This window comes from Homarus americanus, unplaced genomic scaffold (assembly GCF_018991925.1).
Source record: "Homarus americanus isolate GMGI-L3 unplaced genomic scaffold, GMGI_Hamer_2.0 scaffold50226, whole genome shotgun sequence".
Classification (NCBI taxonomy): domain Eukaryota; kingdom Metazoa; phylum Arthropoda; class Malacostraca; order Decapoda; family Nephropidae; genus Homarus; species Homarus americanus.
The window spans coordinates 60,644-77,064 of record NW_024740449.1 but is presented as its reverse complement, the minus strand read 5'-3'; the positions used below and the strand labels follow the sequence as shown (position 1 = coordinate 77,064).

Genomic DNA, 16,421 nt, shown 5'->3' with positions numbered 1-16,421 from the left:
ACTAGAACCCATTAGGAGTAAGACCTATTAAAACTTGGGTCCATTAAAACTAGGATCCATTAGAATTTGGGTCCATTAAAACTAGGACCCATTAGAATTGGGGTCCATTAACACTAGGACCCATTAGAATTTGGGTCCATTAAAACTATGACCCATTAGAATTTGGATCCATTAAAACTAGGACCCATTAGAATTTGGGTCCATTAAAACTAGGTCCCATTAGAATTTGGGTCCATTAAAACTAAGACCCATTAGAATTTGGGTCCATTAAAACTAGGACCCATTAGAATTTGGGTCCATTAAAACTAGGACCCATTAGGTTTGATTCCCATTATCCTACACGTTTGAAGACCACCGAGTTAGCTGTGAGAGTTGAAAGGCCACTGGCTCAGTCATCCAGTACATCAATATAAGGTGAATTATTATTAATGGTTTTCCAGACTGGATATATGAGGCTCCTGTACTAAGCAGTCAAGGGCGCTTCTGTACCTCTCTCTCCCTGTAGTCGTTTATTAAGGACGTCGGGTGGCATTTAAAAATATTCTGTGATCTTCAAAGGGTATGTGTGGTAATGGTTTATCCAGGGTCATGCTGAGGCCTAAGGATCTTTAGGGAACAGTTTTGAAGTTCTTAGATCTTTAGGGATCAGTTCTAAAGTTCTTGGATCTTCAGGGATCAGTTCTGAAGCTATATGATCTTCAGGGATCAGTTCTGAAGCCATATGATCTTCAGGGATCAGTTCTGAAGCTATATGATCTTCAGGGATCAGTTCTGAAGCCATATGATCTTCAGGGATCAGTTCTGAAGCTATATGATCTTCAGGGAACATTTCTGAAGTTCTTGGATCTTCAAGACTCAGGTTTGGTGCTGTAGGAGGCTTAAGAACAATTCTGTATAGAATCCGTGTGATCTTCAAGGGGTTGTTATGATTTACAAGGAGTCTTAAGGAGTCTCAAGGAACAGTGATGAAGCTACGTGACTTTCCTTCCTTCCTTCCTTCCTTGGTCACTTAGTTCCCTCTTCTTCCAAAACATTAAAGAGACCTAACGTATATAAAGCCCCACCCACTTCTAACTAATAGACCAATCACGTGCAGGTATACCCCAAATATTTACCTATCAGCTCAGTGAACGCAAACAAAGGTTATAGTGGCGGCTCAACACACTGATTAACTCCCCAAAAATATCGTCGATGGATATTAAAAGCAGTCGGGGGCTAAGGTATCATGGTGATTAGTGCCGTCCAGGTGTTTATCGAGAATCACTACAGGTGATTTTCAAGTAATAGTTATAATACTCGTGGATCAAGTACGAGATAGTGATGAAAGGAAGACTTTTGCCGTAGACTTTTCTTTACACACACACACACACACGGATACACACACACGGACATGAGAGAGAGAGAGAGAGAGAGACGCTCCTCACCTCGGCCAAAACACTCCGGGGACAGCGTGAAGTCATCGAAACCCAAGTCGCCGCGGAACCTGGAGCCTCTAACGTTAGCCACGATGATCTGGTACCTGAAGAGACGAGAGGTAAACACTGGTCAGGTGGACGAGAGGTAAACACTGGACAGGTGGACGAGAGGTAAACACTGGTCAGGTGGACGAGAGGTAAACACTGGTCAGGTGGACGAGAGGTAAACACTGGTCAGGTGGACGAGGGGTAAACACTGGTCAGGTGGACGAGGGGTAAACACTGGTCAGGTGGACGAGGGGTAAACACTGGTCAGGTGGACGAGAGGCAAACACTGGTCAGGCGGACGAGAGGTAAACACTGTCAGGTGGACGAGAGGTAAACACTGGTCAGGTGGACGAGAGGTAAACACTGGTCAGGTGGACGAGAGGTAACACTGGTCAGGTGGACGAGAGTAAACACTGGTCAGGTGGACGAGAGGAACACTGGTCAGGGTGGGACGAGAGGTAAACACTGGTCAGGTGGACGAGAGGTAAACACTGGTCAGGTGGACGAGAGGTAAACACTGGTCAGGTGGACGAGAGGTAAACACTGGTCAGGTGGACGAGAGGTAAACACTGGTCAGGTGGACGAGGGGTAAACACTGGTCAGGTGGACGAGAGGTAAACACTGGTCAGGTGGACGAGAGGTAAACACTGGTCAGGTGGACGAGAGGTAAACACTGGTCAGGTGGACGAGAGGTAAACACTGGTCAGGTGGACGAGAGGTAAACACTGGTCAGGTGGACGAGAGGGTAAACACTGGTCAGGTGGACGAGAGGTAAACACTGGCCTCAGGTGGGACGAGAGGTAAACTGGTCAGTGGACTAGAGGTAAACACTGGTCAGTGGACAGAGGTAAACACTGGTCAGGGTGGACGAGAGGTAAACACTGGTCAGGTGGACGAGAGGTAAACACTGGTCAGGTGGACGAGAGGTAAACTTAACCACAAGGTTAAGGTACTCAAGGGGTTAGGTTATAGTACTCAAGGGGTTAAGTTATAGTACTCAAGGGGTTAGGGGTTCCGTCATCGTCCTTTGATACGGTCCCTCACCCGGCACTGTCCCTCACCCGGCACTGTCCCTCACCTGACACTGTCCCTCACCTAGTCTGGTCCCTCACCTGGCACTGTCCCTCACCTGGCACTGTCCCTCACCTAGTCTGGTCCCTCACCTGGCACTGTCACTCACCTAGTCTGGTCTCTCACCTGACACTGTCCCTCACTACCCCTCGCCTAGTCTGGTCCCTCACCTGGAACTGTCCCTCACCTGACACTGTCCCTTTCCCTCACCTGACACTGTCCCTCACCTAGTCTGGTCCCTCACCTGGCACTGTCCCTCACCTGGCACTGTCCCTCACCTAGTCTGGTCCCTCACCTGGCACTGTCACTCACCTAGTCTGGTCTCTCACCTGACACTGTCCCTCACTACCCCTCGCCTAGTCTGGTCCCTCACCTGGAACTGTCCCTCACCTGACACTGTCCCTCACCTAGTAGTCTGGTCCCTCACCCGGCACTGTCCCTCACCTGTAGCGTATCTCGTGAGGTAAGACATGGTCGAGACGCTGCCACTTGTCGCCCTGGTCGCCGGTGATCTGGTCGATCTGGTAGACTCGGCCGCCGTTCACCTTAGGGTTCTCTTCCCTCGCCTTGATGATCATGGAGCCTTGGTTACGTCCCAGCTTGTGGTAGTACAGCCGGATCTGTCATAACACACACACACCAACGTTAAGGGTGTTGTACCATCATCAATAATAATAATAACACACACACACACACAATAATATATATATATATATATATATATATATATATATATATATATATATATATATATATATATATATATATATATATATATATATATATATATATATATATATATATATATATATATATATATATAAGAATAACACCATCCCATCTATTGTTAAATTAATAAACAACTCCTGATTCATGTACTGTACAGCCCTGTAAATGTATTGAATGTATATTATTATGTCTAAATCACATGTAAGTTTGTATATTTTCAGCCACCGGCGGCAACTCTATTAATAAACCGTTTATTATTATTATTTTACAACACACACACACACACACACTTGTGAGAAATAATTCAGTTAATGAACGTGAGATAATTAGACCCAGGTGTGTACAATGGGTCCCAGGCGTGTAGGGCAGATTCTAGGTAACAACCACCACCACCACAACAACCTCGTGTGACTTACTTTGCAGCTCTCGAAGAAGGGGGAGTCCTTGTTGCCATGGTAACAGGGGGGAGGGTCAAAGTAAGGGGACTCTAAGACACCGAGGTCCCCCATCTTGCCCGTCTGGGGAAGCTCACTCAGGAGGTAGTAGCCTGCAGGGTAAGAGAAGGTCAGAGTAGGTCATGTTTGATTAAGTTAGGTTAAGTGATTAGTGTTTACTCTGATTTGACAATTAACACAGAAATACATCTTCAATGGTATTAACTTTTCAAGGATTAAGGTTTAAATTAACATCGTTAAGAGGTTAAGTCATCTTTCGTTTGAGGTTAAACCAGCGTGCTGAAGGTGTTAAGCCATCATCCTTGAGAGAGAGAGAGACTTACCAGAGTCATTCTTATAGGTATGGTCGTTGGAGGGGCCCGTACGTTCCTTCTGAGTGTTGCCGTGATGCCTGTGGAAGTCCATATGATCGTCACCGGCGTTCTTCCAGCCGCACCAGTCGCTCTCGAAGTCACACCTAGACCCTTCAGGTTCCAGGGCTGCCGGGGAGTGAGATGAGGAGGAGTCAGTGGTACTTCATTATTATTATCATACAATATACAACAATACAGCGAGGACAATATACAAGAAAATAAGCTGAACATACAACATAATAACAACCACCACATACAACACAGCGAGAACAAACATACTCACCACATGTGGACTCGTCCTCGCCTCCCGGACAGTTCTTGGTTATGTCACAAATGTTATTACGCCTCACACACTCGCCCGTGCCACACCGTATGCCTTGACACACCTCCAACGGGCCGGGGTTGTGGTCTGTTGAGATCAAAACAAACCAATTAGTTGTGTTTATTTGTGATAGTGAGATTATGAGCTGTAAGGTCGTGAGATTTGCAGGGTCGTTCGATTGGGGGGTCGTGGGGTTGGCGGTGAGTGGGATTGGGGTCGTGGATGGGGGTCGTGGGATTGGGGTCGTGGGATTGGGGGTCGTGGTTGGGTGGTCGTGGGATTGGCGGTCGTGGGGTTGGGTGGTCGTGGGGTTGGGTAGTCGTGGGGTTGGGTAGTCGTGGGGTTGGGTGGTCGTGGATTGGCGGTCGTGGGGTTTGGGTGGTCGTGGGGTTGGGTAGTCGTAGGGTTGGGTAGTCGTGGGGTTGGGTGGTTGGGATTGGGGGTCGTGGGATTGGGGGTCGTGGGATTGGGTGGTCGTGGGGTTGGGTGGTCGTGGGGTTGGGTGGTCGTGGGGTTGGGTGGTCGTGGGGTTGGGGGTCGTGGGATTGGGTGGTCGTGGGATTGGGTGGTCGTGGGGTTGGGTAGTCGTGGGGTTGGGTGGTCGTGGAATTGGCGGTCGTGGGGTTGGGTGGTCGTGGGGTTGGGTAGTCGTGGGGTTGGGTAGTCGTGGGGTTGGGTGGTCGTGGGTTGGGTGGTCGTGGGGTTGGGTGGTCGTGGGGCTGGGTGGTCGTGGGGTTGGGTGGTCGTGGGGTTGGGTGGTCGTGGGGTTGGGTGGTCGTGGGGTTGGGTGGTCGTGGGGTTGGGTGGTCGTGGGGTTGGGTGGTCGTGGGGTTGGGTGGTCGTGGGGTTGGGTGGTCGTGGGGTTGGGTGGTCGTGGGGTTGGGTGGTCGTGGGATTGGCGGTCGTGGGGTTGGGTGGTCGTGGGTTGGGTGGTCGTGGGGTTGGGTGGTCGTGGGGTGGGATTGGGGGTCGTGGGATTGGGGTCGTGGGGATTGGGTGGTCGTGGGGTTGGGTGGTCGTGGGGTTGGGTGGTCGTGGGGTTGGGTGGTCGTGGGGTTGGGTGGTCGTGGGGTTGGGTGGTCGTGGGGGTTGGGTGGTCGTGGGGTTGGGTGGTCGTGGGGTTGGGTGGTCGTGGAGTTGGGTGGTCGTGGGGTTGGGTGGTCGTGGGGTTGGGTGTGGTCGTGGAGTTGGGTGGTCGTGGGGTTGGGTGGTCGTGGGGTTGGGTGGTCGTGGGGGTTGGGTGGTCGTGGGATTGGCGGTCGTGGGGTTGGGTTGGTCGTGGGGTTGATGGTCGTGGGGTGGGATTGGGGGTCGTGGTTGGGGTCGTGGGATTGGGTGGTCGTGGGGGTTGGGTGGTGTCGTGGGGTTGGGTGGTCGTGGGGTTGGGTGGTCGTGGGGTTGGGTGGTGTGGGTTTGGTCGGGTTGGGTGGTGTGGGGTCGTGGGGTTGGGTGGTGTAGGTTGGGTGGTCGTAGGTTGGGTGGTCGTGGGTTGGGTGGTCGTGGGTTGGGTGGTCGTGGGGTTGGGTGGTCGTGGGGTTGGGTGGTCGTGGGGTTGGGTGGTCGTTGGGGTTGGGTGGTCGTGGGGTTGGGTGGTCGTGGGGTTGGGTGGTCGTGGGGTTGGGTGGTCGTGGGGGTTGGGTGGTCGTGGGGTTGGGTGGTCGTGGGGTTGGGTGGTCGTGGGGTTTGGGTGGTCGTGGGGTTGGGTGGTCGTGGGGTTGGGTGGTCGTGGGGTTGGGTGGTGTGGGGTTGGGTGGTCGTGGGGTTGGGTGGTCGTGGAGTTGGTGGTCGTGGGGTTAGTTGGTCGTGGGTTGGGTGGTCGTGGGTTGGGTTGGTCGTGGTGTTGGGTGGTCGTGGTTGGGTGGTCGTAGGGTTGGGTGTGGTGGGGTTGGGTGGTCGTGGGGTTGGGTGGTCCGTGGGGTTGGGTGGTCGTGGGTTGGTGGTGTGATTGTTGGTGGTCGTGGGATTATTCTATTGAGATTGTGAGGAGGTTGTACGATTCTCAGGGTGTGGGATGGTGAGATTGTGAAGCTCTGTAATTGGGGAGAGTTCATCATGGGGTCAGAGGTCATATCATGATGTCAGAGGCCATATATCATGGGGTCAGGGTCATATTCATGATGTCAGAGGTCATATCATGATGTCAGGGGTCATATCATGGGGTCAGAGGTCATATCATGGGGTTTAAGCTATGAATATCATGAGTAGATGCATTATAATCATTACAAAGGTCTATGGTAACCAGGTAAGACATTCAATATACTCCAGGTGATGTGATAACTGAAGGGGAGGAAGATCTTTTAGACCTATGTTAAGGTTTGTCATGAATGGAATTAATGTGCACAAATTACCTGAACACTTGGTTATATTCTGGCAGTTACTTCCGGGTCATGTGAAGTTAACGAGGACACTCACTAAAACATCGACCAGTCTTATGTTGTCAGCCACATGTAATGCTTTTAAACATATATACCCAGTCAAACTCTTGTTCTTGACATCCTCTTATCTGGGAGGGAGGAACAGTTATGTATTATACACTGATCAGGTTATAGGTATACATTAACAACACAATATAGATTAACCTCAAGTCTCATCTCAACATATAGTAATAATACATATATACACATTAAACATATAAATATTAGTTATGTATAGATGTATAGAAAAATATACATGATAATAATTACAAAATATAATAGTATCACTGTGTATACATATTCATAACATGAGGTGAATTACTGTACTGAGTCAAGTAATGGGCCTCAGGTGTTGACAAATGTATATTGATGAGTTAAAATGTAGACTAATCTTTCTCACCTGCCCCCTCCCTCCTCTCTTTCTCTTTCTGTCTCATTTCTCTCCCCTTCTCTCTCTCTCCCAAATACATACATAAACACAGACACAAATCACACACAGATATACCCACACACACCCACTACACACACACCAGATATACCCACACACACACATGAACTTTACAGCCCAAGTTGTTAGAGTCAGGGTTTACACAAACAAAATTGAATGTAAGCACAGCCTTCTCTATCCACACCCACCCTTACAGCTTTCTCTGTCTGTCTGTCTGTCTGTCTGTCTGTCTGCTAATGGCCTTATTCTGTTTCTGTCTGTTAATGCTTAAGTATCTCTCAATCGTCTCTGCCTGTCTGTTGTCTGTCAATCGTCTATTTGTGTGTCTGTCTGTCAATCTTTTTTATCTGTGTCTGTAAATCGTCTCTATCTGCCTGTGTCTGTCAATCGTTTCTATCTGTCTGTCTCTCTGTCAATCGTCTCTATCTGTCTGTGTCTGTCAATCGTTTCTATCTGTCTGTGTCTAATCGTCTCTATCTGTCTGTGTCTGTCAATCGTCTCCATTTGTTATCTGTCATCCGTTCTCTATCTGTCTGTGTCTGTCAATCGTCTCTATTTGTGTGTCTGTCTGTCAATCGTTTTATCTGTGTCTGTCAATCGTCCTCTGCTTGGTGTCTGTCAATCGTTTCTATCTGTCTGTCTCTGTCAATCGTCTCTATCTGTCTGTGTCTGTCAATCGTTTCATCTGTCTGTCTGTCTGTCAATCGTCTCTATCTGTCTGTCATCCAATCGCCTCTGTCTGTGTGTGTCTGTCAACTGTCTTCATACACTTATTATCAGGCTTTAAAAAATATGGTAGCCTACACACCCAAAGCGCGCTTGCATGCCCTTACTACCTGGACACAGGTCCAGCCTGTCACCTCTCCGCCCTTCCCTCATAAGAACCGAGTATAATCTTGTGCCTGAGACCAAATCAAGAATGTTCCGGAGGCAGACGTAACACCATCTTAAGGTGCAGATCATTATGCCGGGTGACAGACATTGTTGTCTGTTCTAACAGTGCAAAAATGCACTATGTTTGTGTGAGAAACAACCAAGGCCGTAAGTGTCTTGCATAAAGGGAAACAATTTGTAACCCTTGCCTTCATGGCAGGGGCTGTCACAGGAAAGCCACATTGGATATCATGGGACCCAGCCGCCCGCTGATATCTAAGCGTGTAGTGGAGTCTACTCAACTGAAAATGTAGTGCCAATAAACTTCAACCAGTAGCTGATGTACAGGTGAATGAAACAGCCACTGCAATCAGAATGGCATGTCGATGGAAAATGCGGACATATGGGTTAAAAAACTATAAAATTGTCAGGTGGTCGCCAACAGCTAATTTGAACCACCCTAAGTGTGTACGTACAAAAAAGAAATGATCAGTAGATGATTAGTCTCATAACTGAGTACACTCAGGAACCGCCTCCTTGCCCCATTAGCTCTTCAAATACTGGCAATAATACCAATCTATTCTGTCAGAGGACACACACAAAGACTAAGATCAAAAATGTAAAGCTAGCTTAATGAAGAGAGAAAGACTGACGCACTGTATGGCAGAAAGGAAGCATACAGTAATCCTATGTGAAACAAGAACACTGCAGGAGAGACTAAAATCTGCAGGAGACGGAAAGCAGCACCGTGATGCTGCAAAGTTTGGAAACAAAATGCGTGTAAGGAAAAAGTATGCGGCGGTAAGATCTCTCATGAGAGAGTCACCTGGTGGGGTCCTGCCAATAATAAACAGAGAGACAGTAAGCAACTGAAAGAAACTTGTCCTCTGCAAGTAGCCAGGCATCAGGTTCAGAACCATCTCATATCACACCAATGCTGTCCTGTTCAAAGAAAAATAACAGGAGGGATGGTGTGGAGAAAAAGCACTGAAGACTCAGGGAGGTGCAGCCCTTCGAATTCCTGGATGCAAACGATGGAGAGTGCATCCTCAGCACTAACAAGTTTGGCCCACAGCAAGTGATCTCTACGGCCATTGCCGTCCTTGCAAAAAGCTGGCATCCTCATGCTGCCATCACGCTATCGACGGCCTGCCGCCTCATTCCCCTGGATAGAATCCGGGATGTAGGCCAATAGGAGTGAGGAAGTGCTGAGGCGAATCATCGGAAAATGCATGGAAGTGGTAAGGACGTGTCAGAGCAGCAGCAGGAGACACAAAGTTTGTGCCGGCCAGCAAGCTGGAGGAAGCTGCCATTCACGCCATGAGAACGATATTTGAGCAACGTGATTGTGAGGACGTTTCTCCCTGGTCGACGCTTCAAGCAATTCAACATAGCAACCGCAAGGCTGCACTGCACAACATCAAGATCAATCAAACTTTGCAATGTACGTTGAAAACTCCTATAAGAATCCATCAGACCTTTATATAAAGTAGCAACAAAGGCCCTAAGGGTGATATCATGTTAGAGGGAGTCAACCGAGGCAACAGGGGACCCTGTTGCAGTAACAATGTATGCAATAGGCCTATCAGTGCTCAACCAAAGAAATAAAATTTGAAACAACTGGGGTCAAACAAATTGGCGTATGCTGACGACACTTAGGAGCAGGAAAAGTGGAGGGCATCAAAAAATCGTTAGGACACCAGTAACATCATGAGGTCTGGCAAGGGTACCACCTAAACGCCAACAAGTCCTTCCTCATCATTAAATAGAACATTTACTTGGAACAGGCAAGGGAGGTTTTGGCGGAAGTGAAGTCAAGCTCTTGAGACGGCCAAGAACATCTAGGCGCAATGTGGTGGCTCTAGGACTTCAAGACCGTATATGTAGGAAAATTGAATAGTGGAGTTAGTGAAATCAAGCTCTGTCTGAGATTGCTAACACGACACAGCCAACTGCTGCATTCTACATCGTTGGAACACTACCTGATGCGTACTATCCTGATATCGGACCCCTCCTCCACCCTCTGGAAAAAGCTATAGTATAGGTTCCATTCCAAATTAAGTGAAAATACCCACTCACTTAACCCCCAGCAGAAAGAAGAGCACTTACTTCCATCAAGATGGAGGATGGGACAACTCAATCCAGAGGAGATTGCAGCCACAGACATCAAAATTCACTTAAGCTCACGGCGACTCACGGACCACATAATAGCCCAGAGAACGCAACAGGGAAATTAGTACAGTGAAGTAAGCAGAGATTCATCAGGTCCATTTACGACAGATCGACAGCACCCTGCCAAAATGATAAGTTGCAGCAACTGTTGCTGCAGGTTCCAAAATTTGAAAAAAAAAGTAAGCTATATAAGCGCAGGAGGTGGGCGCCTCAGGCTGGTTATCGTTACCGATAAGGGCAAATGGTTTTCAGTCTTAACAAACAGGAGTTACAGATGCCCATCGCTCTAAAATTGCAGTCAGCCAGTAGAAGGTTTAGCCTCCCAATGCTGCGCGTGTAATCTCTCTTTCTATGATGGTCGCGCCATAACGGTGTGTGCAGAAAGGGGGAGACTTCATACGCATGAAGGGCATATGACAGTCAAGGGATCTCTCACAACAAATATGTTGAAGGAAATCTGCCAGGACGTCATGGTAGAAGACCGACCCTCCTTCCGTGGATGGCGAGATCTTCCAACACAGGACTTCAAACACATCTAGCAGCTCAAGTTTAGTACTGAAGTTCTGGACACAGGGGACAGCAGGCTTTCTTCGACTGTATCAGGATTTTTTTATCATGGCCGCATGTCACCGTAACCTGGCTCTCGATGCTGCACATGGAGAACAAGAACGACAAAGAAGAACATGGGAGAATCAAAACGTTAGTCAAAGGCATCACTTGGGACCAGTGCAAGATGTTTCTGCAAAGACTCATGATGATCTCCGAAGAAAAAGCAGCAGCCAAGAAGTTATCATTACAAGCTGGATGAGATGTCTGAGCTGTCTTTCCTCTCCTTCGGTCTGGCTTTGCTCTACTCAGGAGAGAACGAGCTGTAGCCCCAATTCCGACAACTGCTGAATGTCGACTGTAGAGGCTACAGTCTACTGAATGCTACGCAGTCTGCATCCAACTAATTAACACAGATGGGACCATGCATATATGATAGGATATTTAATATTAAAAGGTAATTAAATGGTGGCGAGGGTGGCTGTGGGGAGCTGGGCCACTATAAAAAAAAAGTAGTGATGGTAGTGGTGGTGGTGATGGTGTGGTGGCGGTGGTGGGGTGGTGGTGGTGGTGGTGGTGGTGGTGGTGCTGGTGGTGGTGGTGGTGGTGGTGCTGGTGGTGGTGGTGGTGGTGGTGGTGTGATGGTGGTGTGGCGGTGGTGGTGATGGTGGTGGTGGTGTGGTGGTGGTGGTGGTGGTAGTGGTGGTGAGTGGTGGTGGTGGGTGTTGGTGGGTGGTGTTGGTGGTGGTGGTGTGGTGTGGTGGTGAAGGGGTGGTGGTGGTGGTGGTGATGGTTGGTGGTGGCGGTGGTGGTGCTGTGGTGGTGATGGTGGTGATGTGGGTAGTAGTGGTGGGGTGGTGGTGAGGTGGTGGTGGTGGTAGTGGTGGGTGGTGGTGGTGGTGGTGGTGGTGGTGGTGGGGTGGTTGGTGGTGGTGGTGGTGGTGGGTGGTGGGTTGGTGGTTGGTGGTGGTTGGTGGTGGTGGTAGGGTTGGGTGGTTGGTTGGTTGGTTGGTGGTGGTGGCGGTAGTAGTGGTGGTGGTAGTGATGGAAGTGATGGTAGTAGTGGTGGTTGGTGGTGGGAGGTGATGGTAGTGGTAGTAGTGATGGTAGTGGTGGTAGTAGTAGTGGTGGTAGTAGTAGTAGTGGTGGAAGTAGTAGTAGTAGTGATGGTGGTGGTGGTGGTGGTGGTGATGGGATATGGTGGTAGTAGTGATGGAAGTAGTGGTGGTAGTAGTGATGGAAGTAGTGATGGAAGTAGTGATGGTAGTGGTGGTGGTGGTGGTGATGGTAGTGGTGATGGTAGTAATGGTAGTAGTGGTGGTAACAGAGGAGTTATAACGCAATAGGTTCTCTCCTCCAAAGGTCAACCTCCACTAATGATTAACCTCTAATCACCTTGTCATTACTGCCCCCAATCCCTTCAATCTGTGACGTTAACTGAAGGAATCATTCCGCTAGAACACAACTGAATTTTCCTCCTTACAAAATACATAAATAAATACAAAACTAAAATACAAACACGAATAAATAAATAAAATACAAATACTCAGACAGACAGACAGACAGACAGACAGACAAAACAACAGACAGACAGACAGACAGACAAAACAACACAGACACACAGAAATACCCAGACAGACAGACAGACAGACAGACAGACAGACAGACAAAACAACACAGACACACAGAAATACCCAGACAAACAGACAGACAGACAGACAGACAAAACAAACAACAGACAGACACACAGAAATACCCAAACAGACAGACAAACAGACAGACAGACAGACAGACACAGAAATACCCAAACAGACAGACAGACAGACAGACAGACAAACAAAACAACACAGACACACAGAAATACCCAAACAGACAGACAGACAGACAGACAGACAAAACAACACAGACACACAGAAATACCCAGACAAACAGACAGACAGACACACAAAATACCCAGACAGACAGACAGACACACAGAAATACCCAGACAGACACACAGAAATACCCAGACAGACAGACAGACACAGAAATACCCAGACAGACAGACAGACACACAGAAATACCCAGACAGACAGACAGACACACAGAAATACCCAGACAGACAGACAGACACACAAAGCCACAGACAGACAGACAGACACACAGAAATACCCAGACAGACAGACAGACACACAGAAATACCCAGACAGACACACAGAAATACCCAGACAGACAGACAAAAATACCCAGACAGACAGACAGAGACAAAACAACAGACAGACACACAGAAATACCCAGACAGACAGACAGACACACAGAAATACCCAGACAGACAGACAGACACACAGAAATACCCAGACAGACAGACAGACACACAGAAATACCCAGACAGACAGACAGACACACAGAAATACCCAGACAGACAGACAGACACACAGAAATACCCACAGACAGACAGAAATACCCAGACAGACAGACAGACACACAGAAATACCCAGACAGACAGACAGACACAAGAAATACCCAGACAGACGACAGCAAGAAATACCCAGACAGACAGACAGACACACAGAAATACCCAGACAGACAGACAGACACACAGAAATACCCAGACAGACAGACAGACAGACAGAAATACCCAGACAGACAGACAGACACACAGAAATACCCAGACAGACAGACAGACACACAGAAATACCCAGACAGACAGACAGACACACAGAAATACCCAGACAGACAGACAGAGAGAGACAAAACAACAGACAGACACAGAAATACCCAGACAGACAGACAGACACACACAAGAAATACCCAGACAGACAGACAGACACACAGAAATACCCAGACAGACAGACAGACAGACAAGAAATACCCAGACAGACAGACAGACACACAGAAATACCCAGACAGACAGACAGACACACAGAAATACCCAGACAGACAGACAGACACACGAAATACCGAACAGACAGACAGACAGACAAGAAATACCCAGACAGACACAGACACACAGAAATACCCAGACAGACAGACAGACACACAGAAATACAACAGACGCAGACACACAGAAATACCCAGACAGACAGACAGACAGACAGAAATACCCAGACAGACAGACAGACACACAGAAATACCCAGACAGACAGACAGACACACAGAAATACCCAGACAGACAGACAGACACACAGAAATACCCAGACAGACAGACAGACACACAGAAATACCCAGACAGACAGACAGACACACAGAAATACCCAGACAGACAGACAGACACACAGAAATACCCGAACAGACAGACACACAGAAATACCCAGACAGACAGACAGACACACAGAAATACCCAGACAGACAGACAGACAGACACACAGAAATACCCAGACAGACACACAGAAATACAGACAGACACACGAAATACGACAGACACACAGAAATACAGACAGACACACAGAAATACCCACAGACAGACAGAGAAAAACACGACAGACACACAGAAATACCCAGACAGACAGACAGACACACAGAAATACCCAGACAGACAGACAGACACACAGAAATACCCAGACAGACAGACAGACACACAGAAATACCCAGACAGACAGACAGACACACAGAAATACCCAGACAGACAGACAGACACACAGAAATACCCAGACAGACAGACAGACACACAGAAATACCCAGACAGACAGACAGACACACAGAAATACCCAGACAGACAGACAGACACACAAATACCACAGACAGACAGACACACAGAAATACCCAGACAGACAGACAGACACACAGAAATACCCAGACAGACAGACAGACACACAGAAATACCCAGACAGACAGACACACAGAAATACCCAGACACAGACAGACACACAGAAATACCCAGACAGACAGACAGACACACAGAAATACCCAGACAGACACACAGAAATACCAGACAGACACACAGAAATACCCAGACGACACAAGAAATACCCAGACAGACAGACAGAAATACCCAGACAGACAGACAGAGAGACAAAACAACAGACAGACACACAGAAAAACAGAGACAGAAATACCCAGACAGACACACAGAAATGCCCAGACAGACAGACAGAAATACAACAGACACACAGAAATACCCAGACAGACAGACAGAAATACCCAGACAGACAGACAGAGACAAAACAACAGACAGACACACAGAAATACAGACAGACACACAGAAATACCCAGACAGACAGACAGAAATACGACAGACAGCAGAGAGACAAAACAACAGACAGACACACAGAAATACCCAGACAGACAGACAGACACACAGAAATACCCAGACAGACAGACAGACACACAGAAATACCCAGACAGACAGACAGACACAGAAATACCCAGACAAGACACACAGACGGACACACAGAATACCCAGACAGACAGACAGACAGACGAAATACCCAGACAGACAGACAGACACACAGAAATACCCAGACAGACAGACAGACACACGAAATACCCAGACAGACAGACAGACACACAGAAATACCCAGACAGACAGACACACACAGAAATCCAGACAGACAGACACACAGAAATACCCAGACAGACAGACAGACACACAGACATCAGACAGACAGACAGACACACAGAAATACCCAGACAGACAGACACACAAATACCCAGACAGACAGACAGACACACAGAAATATCCCAGACAGACAGACAGACACACAGAAATACCCAGACAGACAGACAGACACACAGAAATACCCAGACAGACAGACAGACACAGAAATACCCAGACAGACAGACAGACGGACACACAGAAATACCCAGACAGACAGACAGAAATACCCAGACAGACAGACAGACGGACACACAGAAATACCCAGACAGACAGACAGACACACAGAAATACCCAGACAGACAGACAGACACACAGAAATACCCAGACAGACAGACAGACACACAGAAATACCCAGACAGACAGACAGACAGAAATACCCAGACAGACAGACAGACGGACACACAGAAATACCTAGCAGACAGACAGACACACAGAAATACCCAGACAGACAGACAGACACACAGAAATACCCAGACAGACAGACAGACACAGAAATACCCAGACAGACAGACAGACGGACACACAGAAATACCCAGACAGACAGACAGACACACAGAAATACCCAGACAGACAGACAGACACACAGAAATACCCAGACAGACAGACAGACACACAGAAATACCCAGACAGACAGACAGACACACAAAATACCCAGACAGACAGACAGACACAGAAATACCCAGACAGACAGACAGACACACAGAAATACCCAGACAGACAGACAGACACACAGAAATACCCAGACAGACAGACAGAAATACCCAGACAGACAGACAGACGGACACAGAAATACCCAGACAGACAGACGGACACACAGAAATACCCAGACAGACAGACAGACACACAGAAATACCCAGACAGACAGACAGACACACAGAAATACCCAGACAGACAGACAGACACAGAAATACCCAGACAGACAGACAGACACAGAAATACCCAGACAGACAGACAGACACACAGAAATACCCAGACAGACACACAGAAATACCAGACAGA

The 16,421-nt window shown here is 48.0% G+C and overlaps 1 protein-coding gene across 1 annotated transcript in view; it reads right to left on the bottom strand.

Moving 5' to 3' along the window:
- Nucleotides 1-16,421, bottom strand: part of LOC121875437 (ALK tyrosine kinase receptor-like) — a gene marked incomplete at its 3' end in the record, with an annotated part of 40,245 nt that overhangs the window by 11,781 nt on the left and 12,043 nt on the right. The window contains 5 exon segments of the mRNA XM_042379994.1: nt 1,425-1,519; nt 2,979-3,154; nt 3,680-3,810; nt 4,042-4,197; nt 4,355-4,480. Of these exon segments, the coding sequence (XP_042235928.1) occupies nt 1,425-1,519; nt 2,979-3,154; nt 3,680-3,810; nt 4,042-4,197; nt 4,355-4,480 (684 nt within the window).